At 35.4% G+C, this 19,792-nt stretch overlaps 1 protein-coding gene and 1 pseudogene across 1 annotated transcript; both read right to left on the bottom strand.

The window, feature by feature from the left end:
* Nucleotides 1-2,449: 2,449 nt before the first annotated feature.
* LOC138441588 (olfactory receptor 2L8-like) lies at nt 2,450-6,538 on the bottom strand (annotated as a pseudogene).
* Nucleotides 6,539-11,243: 4,705 nt separating this feature from the next.
* On the bottom strand, nt 11,244-12,191 carry LOC138441787 (olfactory receptor 2AJ1-like). The gene has a single exon (XM_069592853.1). The coding sequence runs from the start codon at nt 12,189-12,191 to the stop codon at nt 11,244-11,246; it is 948 nt and encodes a 315-aa protein (XP_069448954.1).
* Nucleotides 12,192-19,792: the final 7,601 nt, after the last annotated feature.

The raw sequence follows: 19,792 nt of genomic DNA, 5'->3' as shown, positions 1-19,792 counted from the left end.
GATTGTCTTTACTCCATTGTATATTCTTGCCTCCTTTGTCAAAGATAAGGTGTCCATATGTGTGTGGATTTATCTCTGGGCTTTCTATTTTGTTCCATTGATCTATATGTCTGTCTTTGTGCCAGTACCATACTGTCTTGATGACTGTGGCTTTGTAGTAGAGCCTGAAGTCAGGCAAGTTGATTCCTCCAGTTCCATTCTTCTTTCTCAAATTACTAGAGCTAATCAATGAATATAGTAAAGTTGCAGGATATAAAATCAACACACAGAAATCCCTTGCATTCCTATACACGAATAATGAGAAAGTAGAAAAAGAAATTAAGGAAACAATTCCATTCACCATTGCAACGAAAAGAATAAAATACTTAGGAATATATCTACCTAAAGAAACTAAAGACCTATATATAGAAAACTATAAAACACTGATGAAAGAAATCAAAGAGGACACTAATAGATGGAGAAATATACCATGTTCATGGATCGGAAGAATCAATATAGTGAAAATGAGTATACTACCCAAAGCAATTTACAAATTCAATGCAATCCCTATCAAGCTACCAGCCACATTTTTCACAGAACTAGAACAAATAATTTCAAGATTTGTATGGAAATACATGATGCCATTCATTTTCTATTCACTCATTCTGCATTTATTAAAGCATGTAGTATGTATACTTGCTTAGGTTCCTAGAAATAAACTTTATTTGTTTAATGCTCTGTTTTGCCATTAATCCTCTGTTGTTGCCGTGTGAAATTCTACCTGAACATGTGTGTGAGCAGACCTACTATACTGGGTGGCAGCTACAGCAAAGAGTTTTGATTCAGTAGCAGGACTTATGTCAGCTCAAGTGGCAGTACGTGTGTGTGCTTGGAACTCAGTTGTGTCTAACTCTTTGTGACCCCATGGACTATAGCCTGCCAGGCTCCTCTGTCCATAGTATTTTTCAGGCAAGAATAATGGATTGGGGTGCCAGTGCTTCCTCCAGAGGATTAACCCACATCTCCTGCCTTGCAGGTAGATTCTTTACATGCTTAATCATCCACAGAAGCAGGATCTGTTTATGTCAGCTCAGGTGGCAGTATATGAAGCAAATGGCCTGGCCTACCATGTGCGCACATACATCTGTGTTCAGATCTCCCAAGACATCAAGGGATGGGCTGCCTTGAAACCTGGGTACAGATTGGTGGTGGTGATAAGAGCAGCTGCAGATGCAACTACAATGTCAGATGTGGTCACTGACTAGAAAAGAAGGAGCTTTGCCTGGAAGAAACAATGACCCATGGTGGAGGTAGGGACCAAATTAAACTTCCATCCTAAAACTCAGTTTGTCATGTATAGAATTATTCACTACATCACTTCATCACTAGAGTGCCAGGACAAATGCCAAGAGCTCAGGCAGTCAACTTTTTCACTAAATTACTACAAAATAATAGTGTAAAAATTGTCATTGAAATAAAACATATCAGGAAATTTTAAGCATTCATGAAACTGTACAGAAAGTAAGTTGTTTTCTTTAAGCTGTTTCAACATTACAAATCAAATATCCAAAGTTTTAGAAATAGAAATGACATTTAAAGGTTTTAAAATTAATGTGAAAGATTACTCATAGAAAACAATACTTTATTTAAAATTATAAGAAACAATCATTAGCAAATTTTAACTCAATTTACCTTCTAATTGGATGTATGGTAATAAAATGAAAGAAAAGGCATTTGAAACCTCATGATACTTGTAGTTTCCTATACACAGTCTATAAATTATGAGAAATTTGACAGAAATAAATGATGACACAGACTGAATATATACTTAAAATTAAATTTAGACTTACATGAAACTGATTTGTGTGAATTGATAAGGTAAACTTGACTTATAAGAGAACTTTTTAGAAAAAGAAATTCTCCTTTTGAATTATTAGTTCCACATGCACTAAAAGTTACATTTTGGCATAATTTATCAATAATTCCATCCAAGGTTTTTATAACTTACAAATACTCCTAATGGCTTCAGTAATATTAGCAGAAAGATTCATTTCAAAATTAAAAGTAATCAATACTTAACTGAAAACTTTGTACTTGTCATCTCTGACTAAAAGAAATTTAACTACATTAAAAAACAAATTTTCTAAAAGTATAAATTTTGATAAATTCATAGAAATGAGAGTGAAAAAAGGCATAGCCAATAACCACATATGAAAATAGTGATTACTTTTTATTATGCATAAAATTGTGACACAAAATATTGTTTGCAATTTGTATTATATTTCATATTTAACAAAATAATCTTGAAGAAAAAACTATATTTGAGCAAGGATAATGGCAACTTTTTTTTTCTTTTTAACTAGACACTTCAAATTTTTTATCCTTTCAGTTAAGCATAATGTTTTTATCACTGTACAGTAATGAGTGGATTTATGTTCAAGTCTTGGTACACATGAACAAAAGGCTTTGTCTACATTTTCACAGAGCAGAGTCTCTGAGTTATTCTTCTCAATGCTTCCATTACTTCCTTGTTTCTCAGGCTGTAGATAAGAGGGTTGAGCACTGGGGTCAAGATGGTATAGAAGACAGCCAGAGCCTTGTCCTCTGTTGGAGATAGAAGGGATCTTGGAGTTAGATAAGCATAAACAAAGGATGCATAGAAGAAAGTCACCACAGTGAGGTGGATGCTGCATGTTGAATATGCCTTCTTCTCTTCTTCTGAGTTCATGTGATAGACAGCAAAGAGAACATGGCCATAGGAACAAGCAATAACAATAAAAGGCAACACAAGAAATAGGGTAGTACTCACAAACACTGTGCACTCATAGACCCTGGTGTCAATGCAGGCCGGAGTCAACATGGCTGGGACGTCACAGAAGAAATGATTGATGGCCCTGGATCTGCAATAAGGGATATGGAGGGCATATGTGGTGTGGGCACAGGAGTTGATAGAGCCCATTATCCAAGATCTTGTTATCAACACGCACACTCTTTTGCTGATTCTGATGGGATAGTGAAGAGGAAAGCAAATGGCCACATAGTAATCATAAGCCATGGATGTCAAAAGCAATGCTTCTGCAACTGCTAAAGTCAGAAAGAAGAAGCTCTGAATCCCACATCTAATGAAGGAGATAGGCTTGTTTCCAAACAGAAAATTGGAGGCCGTTTTGGGGACAATGGTGGAGATGTAATTTAGGTCAATTAAGGAGAGCTGACTAAGAAGGAAATACATTGGTGTATGGAGATGCATGTCCAGAAAGATGTGAAGGATCATTGATGCATTGCCAAATATGCCATTAAGAAAATAAGAACAATGAAAATAAAAAGAAGCAGGCCGACTCTTGAAGGGGAGAACAATCCAATTAAGATGAAATTATTTGATGTTCGATTATAGGTTTCTGTGAGTCATTGATATGTTTTTTCCTAAAAGCAGACACAAGAGCAATTAAGCATAAAAAAGTAAGTTATTCTTAAATGACTAATTTAGTTCAGTCATAAAAATTATGAACTTTTATCTATTTTAGAAGATAAATTTAAATTTTAAGCCAGAGATTGAAAGTTGAAAATGCAAACATTTTTGCCAAAGTTTTCCCAGAAATCTTTGAATTTACTTCTAAAAGTTATGAAATCATTAGGATAAGTATTTTTTACTGCCTACATGAACTCAAGTATTATCAAAATCAGATATCATAGTTGAAATATAGTCAAAGGACATCAATGCAAATGCATACATTATATAAATTCTGTAAATAAATATTTATTACCATCAATGAATTATTTATCTTTCATATTCAAATCCTAAAGCTTACCTCTAAAACTGTATTAATGTATCAGCTGATGATGAGAAGCTATTAACATTTTTCTTTCTTCAGAATTTTTTACATAGAAATGTCAAATCAAGCTTATTTGAAGCCAATTAATATCATTTGAAACACTGGGCTGGAGGAAGCACAAGCTGGAATTAAGATTGCCGTGAGAAATATCAATAATCTCAGATATGCAGATGACACCACACTTATGGCAGAAAGTGAAGAGGCACTAAAAAGCCTTTTGATGAAAGCGAAAGAGGAGAGTGAAAAAGTTGGCTTAGAGCTCAACATTCAGAAAGCTAAAATCATGGCATCTGGTCCCATCACTTCATGGCAGATAGATGGGGAAACAGTGGAAACAGTGTCAGACTTTATTTTGGGGGGCTCCAAAATCACTACAGATGGTGACTGCAGCCTTGAAATTAAAAGACACTCACTCCTTGGAAGGAAAGTTATGACCAACCTAGACAGCATATTGAAAAGCAGAAATAAGACTTTGCCAACAAAGGTCTGCCTAGTCAAGGCTATAGTTTTTCCAGTGGTCATATGGATGTGAGAGTTGGACTGTGAAGAAAGCTGAGCACCGAAGAATTGATGCTTTTCAACTGTGGTGTTGGAGAAGACTCTTGAGAGTCCTTTGGACTGCAAGGAGATCCAACCAGTCCATCCTAAAGGAGATCAGTCCTGGGTGTTCATTGGAGGGACTGATGCTGAAGCTGAAACTCCAATACTTTGGCCACCTCATGTGAAGAGTTGACTCATTGGAAAAGACTCTGATGCTGGGAGGGATTGGGGGCAGGAAGAGAAGGGGACGACAGAGGATGAGAAGGGGACGACAGAGGATGAGATGGCTGGATGGCATCACTGACTCGATGGACGTGAGTCTGAGTGAACTCTGGGAGTTGGTGATGGACAGGGAGGCCTGGCATGCTGTGATTCATGGGGTTGCAAAGAGTCAAACACGACTGAGTGACTGAACTGAAATGAATATCATTTGGCCCATTCCTCGCGAAGTCTAGGATGAATTCTTATTGTCAAGTACCGTTTACACAAAGTCATTCTCTTCTTCCTCCTCAATAACATTCTGAATACTATAGGTAACATAGACCCTTTACCTGAACATCTATAAACTGTGCTCCTTGTAGCTTTTGTGAATTTACTCAAGGTCTCCCATCAGCATAAATTTTATTTTTTAATCATTATTTGATAAATATTGCCTTACATTACTTTGCTGTATTCATTTTTCACCATTTTTTGTACTTAAAATTATTTTCAATTCTAGATGAATGTGTTCAGTTAAGCACAAATATTTATAATATCCTGCTTCTTAAAAACCTATTATGATGATTAAAAAATAGACATATAATAAACTAAAAGGGAACAGGGAAGCATATGGCACAATGAGAGATGAAATATTCTAGTTCTTTTGAAAGAAGAACTTTGAATAGAGAAGTGGTCAATCACTTAACGGAAAACAGAAAATGACATTCTGAAAGTATTCTCATGAATGAATATTGGAAGAAGCATTCTCAGTAATATTATAAAAATATATTAATTCTACACTGCATGTTGTGTTTTACTTGTAAATATTATTCTAGAGCCAATTTCTTCTAGACTTTTAAAGGAATTACTAAACATGAAAGAGAAACCTGAATACATGTGCACATACATATACACATATTGAAACACACAATCATATACAAATATAAAATGAGTTAAATAATTGTGAAAATGAAGAAAAGAATAGTTTAGAAAATGATTTATCTCTTCAAAGTATAGGATATTATTAAACAACATACCATTAGATATGTAAAAGATACTGATAAGAAAGTCTTTTTCAAATTAAAAAAATGATGATCAATAAAAAGATGAAAGGGGAGTTTCAAACACAAAATGGAAAAAAAATCCTACATAATTAATTTTAAAAATAGAACAGCAGCAAACATCTAATTATGTTGCCATATTGAAGAGACATTAGAGAAGTAAGATAAGGAAACCAACATATATGTGTAGTCATTCCTAGAAATGCATATAAAAACATAATGAAAGAGTTAATATTATCAAAGAAAAATACTTTTAGTATTGATATACATGAGTCACTCTATTGAAATAGCATGAATAGAACACAGAAAAATAAATGAGAAATACTATATTGCAAAAAAACTTCTTTAGAATTTCAAATGTCTTCTTGAATATATTTTCTGAATATTCTCAACATTGCCTATAAGTACATAGATCTAAAAATGTCTTAACAGTAAAAATACCAATAATGAGAAGAATCGTATAGAGAGAAATATACACTAAAATATCATGATTTTAAAATAATTTATATTTTAAGGAATCTCCACACTGTTCTCCATAGTGGCTGTACTAGTTTGCATTCCCACCAACAGTGTAAGAGGGTTCCCTTTTCTCCACACCCTCTCCAGCATTTATTGCTTTTAGACTTTTGGATCACAGCCATTCTAAGGATATACAATCTGCTATAAAATATTTATATACCTTGTGAAACTAACTTCAGTCAAATGAAGTTTTCTTTTTGAATTCTCTGGCTAAAAGCAGGCCTGGCTGTATTGCTTACTATAAGCAGAAGTACTTAATTCTGAATAAACTTCTCTTAAGCAGTTGCTGAAGAGTCCCTTCTCTTTGGTGGCAAATAGAAATAAAAATACAATTAATACCTTTTATTATATCTGCACTTTCACACACTCACTGGCTTGATTAGCTGAAAGCAGTCCAAACTTCTTCATGGGAGCAAAATAATTTTCTGAGTAAAATTCTTTGAAAAATTTATAAATAAATATATTAATATTTATATCTCTACAGCTCACACTTTAAATGCCTTCATTGAAATTCAGGGGTCACAGTGAATTGATTCTAGACCTCTTTACCTGAAACTCAATTCTTTTTTTCTATTTTTCCATCCACTTTAGTTCAGTTCAGTCGCTCAGTCGCGTCTGACTTTTGCGACCCCATGAATCGCAGTACGCCAGGCCTCCTTGTCCATCACCAACTCCCGGAGTTCACTCAGACTCACATCCATCGAGTCAGTGATGCCATCCAGCCATCTCATCCTCTGTCGTCCCCTTCTTTTCCTGCCCCCAATCCCTCCCAGCATCAAAGTCTTTTCCAATGAGTCAACTCTTCGCATGAGGTGGCCAAAGTACTGGAGTTTCAGCTTCAGCATCATTCCCTCCAAAGAAATACCAGGGCTGATCTCCTTCAGAATGGACTGGCTGGATCTCCTTACAGTCCAAGGGACTCTCAAGAGTCTTCTCCAACACCACAGTTCAAAAGCATCAATTCTTCGGCGCTCAGCCTTCTTCACAGTCCAATTCTCACATCCCTACGTGACTACTGGAGAAACTATAGCCTTGACTAGACGGACCTTTGTTCCATCCACTTAGGTACTTAGGAATATCCGCTGAGACTTACATAATATCAGTTAAATCACTAGCAGCCCAGGATGGCCACAAGCCAAGGTTGGGGTAGGAGTTCACACAACTTCTAGAGAAATTTTCCCTGGTGTGTTTAGTATCAGTTGGTGCAGAAAGACACCACTTATTTATTCAGATTCTTCCAATATTATTATGCCTCTAAATTTTTAGATCATATATTTTATATGTTGTTACTCAGTAAGTGCACAGTATTGATATTTCTGCATATACTAATTTATTTCCTATTATGATTATATTGGCCAAATATAAAAAATCAAATAGAATGTGTTTAATTTAATAAAACATGTGAGCAAAGATTCTCTAAAATATCACACTTGTGACAATAGTTTTCTTTTGGTAAAACTCATTACATTACAAAAAATATCATGTAATAATTATAATTAAATTGGTAATTTTTTTCATGTAATAAGCTATCTAATGAAAATAATATGTACTTTGGTGCAATGATATTGAGAAAATATTCAACAATAAATTTTATTGCAGATTATAATGTGTTCTTATATTTCCAATAGTTTTCAGTAAGTTAATTAATTGCACATTTTATTTGACAAGATGTAATATTGATTCAGGTTAGATTTTTTAAATATTTGATTTGTGAATTACAATGTGTCCAGAGGAAGATTTCCTTATGTTTAATTTATTTTGAGTGCTTTGAGCTTCATGGATCTGGATGTTCACTTCCCTCCCCAGATTTACAGTTTCTATATTGTTTTCATTTACTACATTAAATTAACTTTCGCCTCCCTTTCTCTTTCTTTCCTCCTTTTGGGATTTCCATAACGCATATATTAATGACTTATACTATCTTACAAGTGCTATACATTTTTTTCCATTCTTTCTCACAGTTTTTGTTGTTGCTATTATTGTTCTTGTTGGTAATCTCTGATCTCATAGATAGTTCTTTTGCTTGATCTAGTCTGCTATTTAGTCTCTATTGCTTTTTTTTCAGTTCAATTACTGTGTCCTTAAGTTCTAGGGTTAGAATTTGTTTGGTTCTCTTTTACAGTTTCAACTTTTGTTGAACTTTTCATTTTGTTCCTATATTGATTTTCTAATTCTGAATAGTTGTTTATGTTCTCTGCTACCTCACTAAGCATTTTTAAGATAAATATTCTGAATTATTAGTCAAATATTTTTCAAATGGAATTTGTGATATCTTTTCAGATTTTGAGAAATTCCAGGAGAGGGCCAAGTGACAGATATAGTTGTACTGATTTGTCACTTTATATAATTCTAACTTTTTTTCCCCCCAAGTTCAGTTCAGTTCAGTTCATTTATTCAGTCATGTCTGACTCTTTGCAATCCCAAGGACTGCAGCATGCCAGGCCTCCCTGTCCATCACCAACTCCCAGAGTTTGCCCAAACTCATGTCCATCATGCCATCCAATTATCTCATCCTCTGTCATCCCCTTCTCCTCCTGCCCCCAATCCCTCCCAGCATCAAAGTCTTTTCCAATGAGTCAGCTCTTCGCATGAGGTGGCCAAAGTATTGGAGTTTCAGCTTTAGCATCATTCCTTCTAAAGAACACCTAGGTTCTTTAGAATGGACTGGTTGGATTTCCTTCAGAATGGACTGGTTGGATCTCCTTGCAGTCCAAGGGACTCTCAAGAGTCTTCTCCAACACCACAGTTCAAAAGCATGAGTTCTTTGGCACTCAACTTTCTTTATAGTCCAACTCTTATATTCATACATGACTACTGGAAAAACTATAGCCTTGGTTAGACGGGCCTTTGTTGGCAAAGTAACGTCTCTGCTTTTGAATATGTTGTCTAGGTTGGTCATAAATTTCCTTCCAAGGAGTGAGTGTCTTTTAATTTCATGGCTGCAGTCACTATCTTCAGTGATTTGGGAGTCCCCCAAAATAAAGTCTGACACTGTTTCCCCATCTATTTACCATGAAGTGATGGGACTGGATGGCATGATCTTAGTTTTCTGAAAGTTGAGTTTCAAGTCAAAGTTTTCACTCTCCTCTTTCACTTTTATCAAGAGGCTCTCTGGTTCTTCTTCACTTTCTGCCATGAGGGTGGTGTCATCTGCATATCTGAGGTTATTGATATTTCTCCCAGCAATCTTGATTCCAGCTTGTGCTTCTTCCAGCCCAGCATTTCTCATGTTGTACTCTGCATATAAGTTAAATAAGCAAGGTGATAATATACAGCCTTGATGTAATTTTTTCCCTATTTGGAACCAGTCTGTTGTCCCATGTCCAGTTCTAACTGTTGCTTCCTTACCTGCATACAGATTTCTCAAGAGGCAGTTCAGGTGGTCTAGTATTCCCATCTCTTTCAGAGTTTTCCACGGTTTATCGTGATCCACAAAGTCAAAGGCTTTGGAATAATCAATGAAGTAGAAACATTTTTTTTTTTTTTTCCTGGAACTCTCTTGCATTTTCAATGATCCAGCGGATGTTGGCAATTTGATCTCTGGTTCCTCTGCCTTTTCTAAAACCAGCTTGAACATCTAGAAGTTCACGTATTGCTGAAGTCTGGCTTGTAATGTTTTGATCATTACTTTACTAGCCTGTGAGATGCAGACAATGGTGAGGCAGTTTGAGCATTCTTTGGCATTGTCTTTCTTTGGGATTGGAATGAAAACTGACCTTTTCCAGTCCTGTGGTCACTAAATTCCTCCTCAGTTGAGGTGAGGAGAGAGTAGGCAAGAACAATGGAATAGATTGCCATTTCCTTCTCTGGGGGATCTTCCCAACCCCAAAATTGAACTTACTTCTCCTGCACTGGCAGGCAGATTCTTTACTGCTGAGCCACCAAGGAGGCCCACTTAATGAATAACATATATTAATATAATTTTAATATTATAAGCAGTATGCTCAGAATAGAATATATTTTAATGGTAATAATATATTTCATTATCTTTGTGTTACAGTGAATATAACTGACATAAAACATTGTGTTACATTTAGGCATAGATGTTCTGATATATATGTGTGTGTGTGCGTGTGTGTGTGTGTATATATATATATTTTGCAAAACTTAGCATGCATGTATGCATATATTGCAATAAGATTACCATAATAAGTTTAGTTAAAATCCATCACCAACAATTACAATTGTTTCCTAGTGATGATAATTTTTTAAATCTACTATTTTAGCAACTTTTAAATATAAAATGTATCATTTTTTAATTATAATTACAACGCTCTTCAGTACATCCCTAGTACCTATCTCCAAACTGGTAATGTATACCTTTGACGAACATTACCTTAAACTTTTAATAACATTGTAGTGTTTGAAATATAATTTAAAAATTTATATGGCTCTCTTTCTCCCTTTTTATGTATGTGTATATACATACATATGTATATATATATATTCCAAATCTACTGTAATTGGAATATATGTATGGTCTATATTTATATGGAATATGTAAGTATATTCTATATTTATATGGAATATACACATATATATAAATATATAGAGAGAGAATCACATAAGTTTTTATAAAATTATTTTCCCTGGTAGCTCAAACAGTAAAGAATCTGCTTGCAAAGCAGGAGACCTAAGTTCAATCCCTGGGTTGCGAAGATCCCCTGGAGAAGGGAATGACAACCACTCTGGTACTCTTGCCTGGAGAATTCCACAGAAAGAGGAGCCTGGTGGGCTACAGTCCCTGGGATCACAAAGAATCGGACACAACTGAGTGACTAACACGCATATGTATAATCAATACAATGCGATTTTATTATAAAATATTTTTACACCTTCTTATAATTTTAGTGGGAGAAAATAGAAAACATTGAGTCATATTTGACTTTCTATTAGAGACTGACAATTATAATTGGTACCATAGAGAGGAAGGTATATTTTTTTAGATATATGTATTCACAAGGCAAATGCCTGTGATAAACTTTATCATTATCAAGATTTTGGAAACATCTGCTTCTTTCTACAGTTGAAGAGATAAGAATTTTTATTATCTTTTCAGAGATATGAATAACAGATATCATCTAAATATAACTGTGGAAATAGATATTTTTTTCTATTGCTTTTTCTGGACAAAGTTACTTTTGAGCATATTTTTCAGTGCTTCTAGAACATCTTTATTCCTAAAGCTGTAGATAACTGGGTTGAAAGATGGTGTGAGGATGGTATAGAATATTGCCAGGAACTTATCCTGGCCTGGAGTGTGATACTTTTTAGGTCTCATGTATGTGAAAATAAATGGCCCATAGTACATTATGACTACAATCATATGGAAGAAACAAGTAGAAAATGACTTTTTCCATGCCTCTGATGATTTCATTTGGAGGACAGTAAGGAGAATTTGGACATAAGATGCAAAGATTAGAGAGAAAGGGACAAGCAGAAAAATGATGCCACTTATATATATTCCTCGTTCATAGTGCGTTGTGTCCACACAGGACAACACCAACATGGCAGGGACTTCACAGAAAAAGTGGTCAATGACTCTTGTGCCACAAAAGGGAAAGTGAAGTGCATAAGCTGTGTGAACTATGGAGTTGATTATCCCAATAAACCAGGCCCCAGCAGCCATGAGAACGCTGACATAGTCATTCATAAGAATGGGGTAGCGCAGTGGGTGACAGATGGCTACATAGCTATCGTAGGACATTGCTGCCAGGAGAAGGCACTCACCACCCAAGAGGGTGAGGGAGAGAAATATCTGGAAGCCACAGGCTGCAAATGAAATCGTTTTGCTGCCTGACAGAAAGTTAGTGATCATTTTGGGAACAATGTTGGAAATATGCAAAATATCCATAAGAGAGAGATGGCTAAGCAGGAAGTACATTGGAGTATGAAGTCGTAATTCCCTGCGGATAATGAGAATCATGACTGTATTTTCTGTTACAGTCAAAACAAAAATGGTGAATATAAAAGAGAAGAATACCAGACTTGCTTGAGAAGAAGTAAAGAGTCCCAAAAGAATGAAGTCATTGCTAAAAGTGTGATTCTCATGCCCCATCATGAATTCCTTATTTTACCTATAAATAAATAAATAATCAAATTAGAGCTAAACAGAAAAGGGGGGAAAAGTAGTGTGAATCTCAATCTTGCTTACACTTAGCTGTATGTGAAAATGAGAGTTACTGACGTGTATTTTACAATTAAAGCCAAAGGAATTTCAGGCAACTTTTGAAGTGGATATTTTTTGTAATACGATGTTTATCCATTAAATTAGCTACTTTTAAAAAATTTATTTATTTTTTAATTGAAGGATAATAGCTTTACAGAATTTTGTTGTTTTCTGCAAATATCAACATGAATCAGCCATAGACTACTTTTATTTTTTCATTATGGAATGAACAAATTCTGATTTTACATTGAATTCCTTGAAATTTTGAAATCAATTTACTGCGATTTTATGAGCTTTAAATGATCAGCATATGAATGAGGTTTGCAGGATATATGCATGTAAATTGGGTCCTGACTGTTTTTACTGGTTTGACTTACTAGCTCAGTAAAAAATCCATATAGATGTAGATTCAGATTTCAGGCAGTGGTGCCTGCCAAGAACTGGTTGATCATAAGTCTTGAACATCAGTGGTTACTGACAACGGAAATTCAGTATGTCTGTATACAAAGCTGTTGATGATTTCTCATGCCTGGAATAATTTTGTCCTCCTGATTTTTTTTTTTCCTATAGTCATCCTGATTCAAAACTTAATACATCATCTTAGTATTGAGTATGGGTAATGTCTAGTCTACTCACACTGAGTCCCTGTACCATCATAAGTTCTCAAATGCTTATTTTAAAAATTATTGATTTATGTTTGTTTAGTCCCTGTTATCAAAGGTTTCTAATGATGTATCAATTATTTTACATTTTTAGAGAGTGTGCATTTACTCCACAAGATTGTTTATTGTTTTGTCTTCAGGTACTAGAAACACTCCCTAACACATTCACTAAATCCTTCATCATCCTACTTCTACCATCCTGCCACTATCTATGAGGCACCTAAAGTTTCGACAGCTCTCTTTTATAAGTTATTGCATGATCAGTCAATCAAGCATCTGGAAACATACTCCCAAGATGCTAGAATGATGAAAAAAATATCTTGTATCACAGCCAGGATCTTGAATGAAATTTTATTCTTGAATCAAAAGAGGAATACTTTAGTGGTGAGTTTGCTTGCTTTATGTTCAAAGTGGAGACATATGCATTACATGTCTTTTTTTTTTTTTTTAAAGTCACTCAGTCGTGTCCGATTCTTTGTGACCCCATGGTTCTCCAGGCCAGAGTACTGGAGTGGGTAGCCTTTCTCTTCTCCAGAGGATCTTCCCAACGCAGGGATCGAACCGGGGTCTCCCGCCTTGCAGGGGGATTCCTTACCAGCTGAGCCACCAGGAAAGCCCAAAATCTGACACTTGTAGTTTGTCTCCTCCTGCCGCTTAAGAGATAAAAAGTGTCTAACATGTGCAGCCTGTTTCCTCCGTTTGGAGACCCCTGGCCTTCCTGCCGGTTACCCTCTCATTCCTCCCTTTTCTTTTAGGAGGATTATAGCCCCTTCCAAATGTGTGCAACTCTTACCCAACATAAAGTCTCTTTCCTTCTAGCATCAAAATTTCCTGGTTTAATAATGCTAAATTTCAGAAAAGAGATGTGCAATGCAGTTTATATACTTGTATTTTCTGGAAGAATCTTGAAGATGAATCATAGAAAATGCTATCACTTTTAGATTTTATTTTAGCTAAAAACACAGCCATATTTCAATCCTTCCTCAAAGGAAATAAAAAGACCTTCATATTCTTTACTCAATGAACGTACCACACTCTAATCATTATCAGTTTTCATTTATCAGGATTTTCAAAATACACTATAAACTAAATCAAATTATTTGTCATTCTTTACTAGATTTATCATTATAAAATTAAGCACACACAATATTGTTTTATATTTCTATTTAACTAGAGGTCAGTTATTCATTAATCTTGGTAAGACTGCACATTTATATGTTAAAGAAATATTTGTATGTTCTAACATCTTGTCTTTACATTAAAGTTATCACTGTAATGTAAACAAATGCAAAAATACCAAATCATTTCTTTCTGAAAAATACTTACTTTGAAAAGTATTTAATTTGGAAATCCTAGGAAATACTATATCTGAAGATTTATATTTTACAGTAGATGACACTGCCATTTATACTTTTTAAGTATTCTATAACTTATAATATCAGTGACTTGTTTGATAAAAGAATGATAAGTTCTCTCAGAAAACTTCAAATATCATATTAGTTGGTGAGCAACTGACTTGAAATAACTGGTTGTTATAAACAATTGAAAAAACTGAATAGATTTTCATTGAAAATCAGGAGTCATAAATTGAATTGCCCTAAAAATGAACAAAATAGAAGTTTTCATTTTTAAGAAGTTGATATGGAATATGGGTAGAAAATCGTTTGATAGATATTACCTAGCCTGACGGCTGGTGTGCTTTTGACTCAGATAAAGATATTAATCATAAATATAAAAAATAGAAATATAACCTAAATTTTTCTAATGCTTTGAAGAAACAAACAAGAAGTTACAATGTAAACACATATCTTTTATGTCTTTTCATGATATAAATCACCAATTAATAATGAAGTTTGAGTTGAAATGAATTTCTATAAAGTCAGGATAATAGTGGTACATTTTTCACATTAATCTTTTGAAGATTAAGTGAAACACATTAGACAATACACTACATAATACATGCATGCATTATTACATAATAATACATACATACATGTAGTCTATACATACATGCACATACACACCTAACAAAGACTGGCACATTGTAAAAACTCAAACTAAAGGTTATTCTTTCTTCTTATTATTATTTTTGTTTCTATGATTAGTGTTAGAATTTCTATCATTAATAAATTGTTATATTTAAAATATACATTTAAGCCATTATATAGGCTTATAGAGACAGGGAGAGAGAGAAATAAATAGGACCTTAGAGAATATAATCAGGTAATTGGAAGTAAATTTTAATGAAGTGAACCAGAAATTCAATTTTGTTCACTATCTGGTAAAATTAGCAATTTTCTGGGAGAGAAACCAACTCTGCACGCTGAATGAAGGTGTTTAGATTGGCTTCCTCACACTTATACACATGTATAGATCTGTGTGACAGAGGAAAGTAATGTTCTTTGCTGCTTGTTATCCTGAAATCAATCAGGAGCTGTTCACAATTTCATCTGAAATAGCCAATGATATTGCCATTACACATTTCTTGCCCTGCAGACTTTTCAGAGTACTACATCATGCCCCAAGGAATTATTGTAAGACGATCTTACTTCTGCCTCTTCTTGCTGCCTCCTCTCCAGTTAAAGAGAATCTTGTGATTAGCATCTCACATTGATGTCAAATTCATCATGTACAATGCTGAACTGCACAAGTTCCCTTAAACAATGAGTGATCCCATTGCATATAACTGCTCCAGACAGAAATCAGAAAATCATTCTAACTTCTCTTTGTGTCTTCCCTCTTCCATTTGCAAATCACCATCTCCTACTGATTCTATGCAAATACTTCTCATGGGTTATTCCACATATAGTTGTGTGCTATGTGTGTTCATGGAGGCTCTAAGGCATCCATTCTACTCTTTAAATTAAGTAGACCTGTATGAGCTCTGCAACACCTGAATAGTATCACATGCTTCTCAAATCTACTTGAATCCAGTGGAGTGTGTACAAGTAGATAAATTTAGACAACAGAAGCATGTTGGGACTGTGTGCAGAGGCACACACCTTTCTTGTTCCTTCATCCTACTAGTTTGAATCTGTATGTGATGATACTTGGTTGTGCATTCTTTTTTTTTTTTTTTTTTCATATTGAGTGCAGCACCGTCACAGCATCATCTTTCAGGATTTGAAACAGCTCAACTGGAATTCCATCACCTCCACTAGCTTTGTTCATAGTGATGCTTTCTAAAGCCCACTTGACTTCACATTTCAAGATGTCTGACTCTAGATTACTGATCACATCATCATGATTATCTGGGTCGTGAAGATCTTTTTTGTACAGTTCTTCCATGTATTCTTGCCACCTCTTCTTAATATCTTCTGCTTCTGTTAGGACCCTACCATTTCTGTCCTTTATCGAGCCCATCTTTGCATGAAATGTTCCCTTGGTATCTCTAATTTTCTTGAAGAGATCTCTAGTCTTTCCCATTCTGTTCTTTCCCTCTATGTCTTTGCATTGATCACTGAAGAAGGCTTTCTTTGTTTTTTTTTTTTTTTTTTTCTTTTTTTTTTTTTTTTTTTTTTTTTTTTTTTTTAATTTTTAGTTTTTTATTTTTTAAATTTTAAAATCTTTAATTCTTACATGCATTCCCAAACATGAACCCCCCTCCCACCTCCCTCCCCAGAACATCTTTCTGGGTCATCCCCATGCACCAGCCCCAAGCATGCTGCATCCTGCGTCAGACATCGACTGGCGATTCAATTCACATGATAGTATACATGTTAGAATGTCATTCTCCCAAATCATCCCACCCTCTCCCTCTCCCTCTGAGTCCAAAAGTCCGTTATACACATCTGTGTCTCTTTCCCTGTCTTGCATACAGGGTCGTCATTGCCATCTTCCTAAATTCCATATATATGTGTTAGTATACTGTATTGGTGTTTTTCTTTCTGGCTTACTTCACTCTGTATAATCGGCTCCAGTTTCATCCATCTCATCAGAACTGATTCAAATGAATTCTTTTTAACGGCTGAGTAATACTCCATTGTGTATATGTACCACAGCTTTCTTATCCATTCATCTGCTGATGGACATCTAGGTTGTTTCCATGTCCTGGCTATTATAAACAGTGCTGCAATGAACATTGGGGTACATGTGTCTCTTTCAATTCTGGTTTCCTCGGTGTGTATGCCCAGAAGTGGGATTGCTGGGTCATAAGGTAGTTCTATTTGCAATTTTTTAAGGAATCTCCACACTGTTCTCCATAGTGGCTGTACTAGTTTGCATTCCCACCAACAGTGTAGGAGGGTTCCCTTTTCTCCACACCCTCTCCAGCATTTATTGCTTGCAGATTTTTGGATCGCAGCCATTCTGACTGGTGTGAAGTGGTACCTCATTGTGGTTTTGATTTGCATTTCTCTAATAATGAGTGATGTTGAGCATCTTTTCATGTGTTTGTTAGCCATCCGTATGTCTTCTTTGGAGAAATGTCTATTTAGTTCTTTGGCCCATTTTTTGATTGGGTCGTTTATTTTTCTGGAGTTGAGCTGCATAAGTTGCTTGTATATTTTTGAGATTAGTTGTTTGTCAGTTGCTTCATTTGCTATTATTTTCTCCCATTCAGATGGCTGTCTTTTCACCTTGCTTATATTTTCCTTTGTTGTGCAGAAGCTTTTAATTTTAATTAGATCCCATTTGTTTATTTTTGCTTTTATTTCCAGCATTCTGGGAGGTGGATCATAGAGGATCCTGGAAGAGTTATACAGGAAACAAAGCTCAGGGATTCAGGAACAGAAAATTGTAAGATACCATAAATTATCCTATTGATCTTGACAACTAAGTATATTAGCATGAGATAACTCACTAAAATGTTCAAAAATTGATTTGAGAAGGAAAAAAGGAGTAGGTTGTTCTGTGGTAATCATTTTCTACCTTTAACATTCCTACTAGATCACTGATTTTTATAGGTAACAGATCTAGTATAATTTTAGTATGTTTTATCCAAAATGCCTAATACTTCGCTTTATGGGATAGAATCTGAAAGTGCTCTAATATTATAATTTGAGTAGTCTTGTGCCTCCCATTACCCCCCACATAAATACCCTTTTTGCTCTAGTTTGTTAGTTTTCCTAGAACACAGATTTAAGAATGCAAATTTCTGCTGGGTACATTAAATTAAATAAATAAATAAACATAAAATAAGATCTCCTTACCTTTAGTTCCCATTTTATGAAACTGAAGTATTTGTACTCATTTAATATTGTGTTTCTTGGTTTTGTTGTTGTTGTTGTTGTTGTTGTTTTTAATCTTTGCCTATACCCTCTTCTCTCTTCCACACAGTCTTCTCCATCATTGCTAGGGGCTTTATGGTCTTCTACTAAGATTTTATGTTTGCTCCTTCATGTGCACAGATTTCCTTGATATTTTTCGAACTGTCTTCTCTCCTTCCCTTTCTTGCTCAGGACTATACAGCTATGTCAGGATGCCATATCTGTTCTAGAGCCTCTCCATTTATGCTTAATTATACTCTCTGCACATTGAACATGACCTATCTTAACCTGGGCTCGGAAGTCTTCCCAAGGCCCATATCTCACCCCATTTCATTTCACTCATTTCTCACTAACCAGAAAAGGTCCTTTTTGCTGAGTTTTTTCCATATCTAACACAGTAGCCCAACTGGTGCCTCATAGGCTACAAGCAACACTCTCCTCAATAGGCCTTTGCTTATATCATTCAGGTGGCTGCTTCAATATTATTTCTTACTTCTTACAGAGTGTTTGAAAGACATGGGTGATGCCTCAAGCCAGGCACTTCCTTCGACGTAGCTGAGGGTTTACAGGGACATGGGGAGTAAATGTCTTGAGAGGAGTAATAAGAAACTGAGAGGGCACCCACCTCTTGAAGTCCTGCTGTGTGTGGCTCCTGGGAAAGAAAACAACCACCCTTTGATAAAGTGACATGGGAAAATGTCCCTATGGAACAGTCAAAGAAAGAAGTTAAAAAAAAAAAAAAGTATGAGGAAATACTTTGTGTGGAGAAAGGTATGGACGCTGAAACATAGCAGACTTTCCTCTGGGTGCTGTGGAAGAGTTTATGTGAAAGGGTTAAAGGGATAGTCTATTTAAGTGTCAATTGTACAAAGCAGTATAAACCTTTGATGAAGGAGAGGGAAACTGCCTTCTCTGAATCCTTTCCCATCATTCTCTCTTTTCCTTGTATATTTTATTTCTACTTTTTTTTTTTTTTTAAGTCACTCAGTCGTGTCCAACTCTTTGCAACCCCATGGACTGTAGCCAACCTGGCTTCTCCATCCATGGGGTTCTACAGGCAAGAATACTGGAGTGGATTACCATTTCCTTCTCCAGGGGATCTTCCCAACCCAGGGATCAAACCCCGGTATCCCGCATTGGAGGCCGATGCTTTAACCTCTGAGCCACCAGGGAGGCGGTTTGCAACTACTCTTCCTGTTAAGGTTTCTGTGTATGACCTGTTCCTTACACTAGGTAGAAGCTCCAGGGCAGGCAACTTGGTGGAATTCACTTGCTGTTGCGTTGAGTCTCTTGGCTGTTTGGGCATCAGCAGATGAACCTGTTTATTCTACAGACTGCCTATCCCCACAAACTCTACCTACTGTAGCACAAACTTTAACAGCACAGACTCCATTTGACAATATCTTGTTTTTAATGAAGGGCAAGGATGGCTATTTCACATATGTGTTCATATGGGAAGCAGGAGGTGTGTTTTCAGTCTTATTTTTTAAAACTGAGACTTCTTGAGCATATATATACATATATATGTCTCAATAAATATGTCTCCATTTTTTAAAAATAGAGCTAATGTTGAACTTTTCTCATAATTATGATGATAATTAAAATAAGAAACAAATCCAAAAGT

This window comes from Ovis canadensis, chromosome 5 (assembly GCF_042477335.2).
Source record: "Ovis canadensis isolate MfBH-ARS-UI-01 breed Bighorn chromosome 5, ARS-UI_OviCan_v2, whole genome shotgun sequence".
Classification (NCBI taxonomy): domain Eukaryota; kingdom Metazoa; phylum Chordata; class Mammalia; order Artiodactyla; family Bovidae; genus Ovis; species Ovis canadensis.
This window is presented reverse-complemented; position numbering and strand designations above follow the sequence as displayed.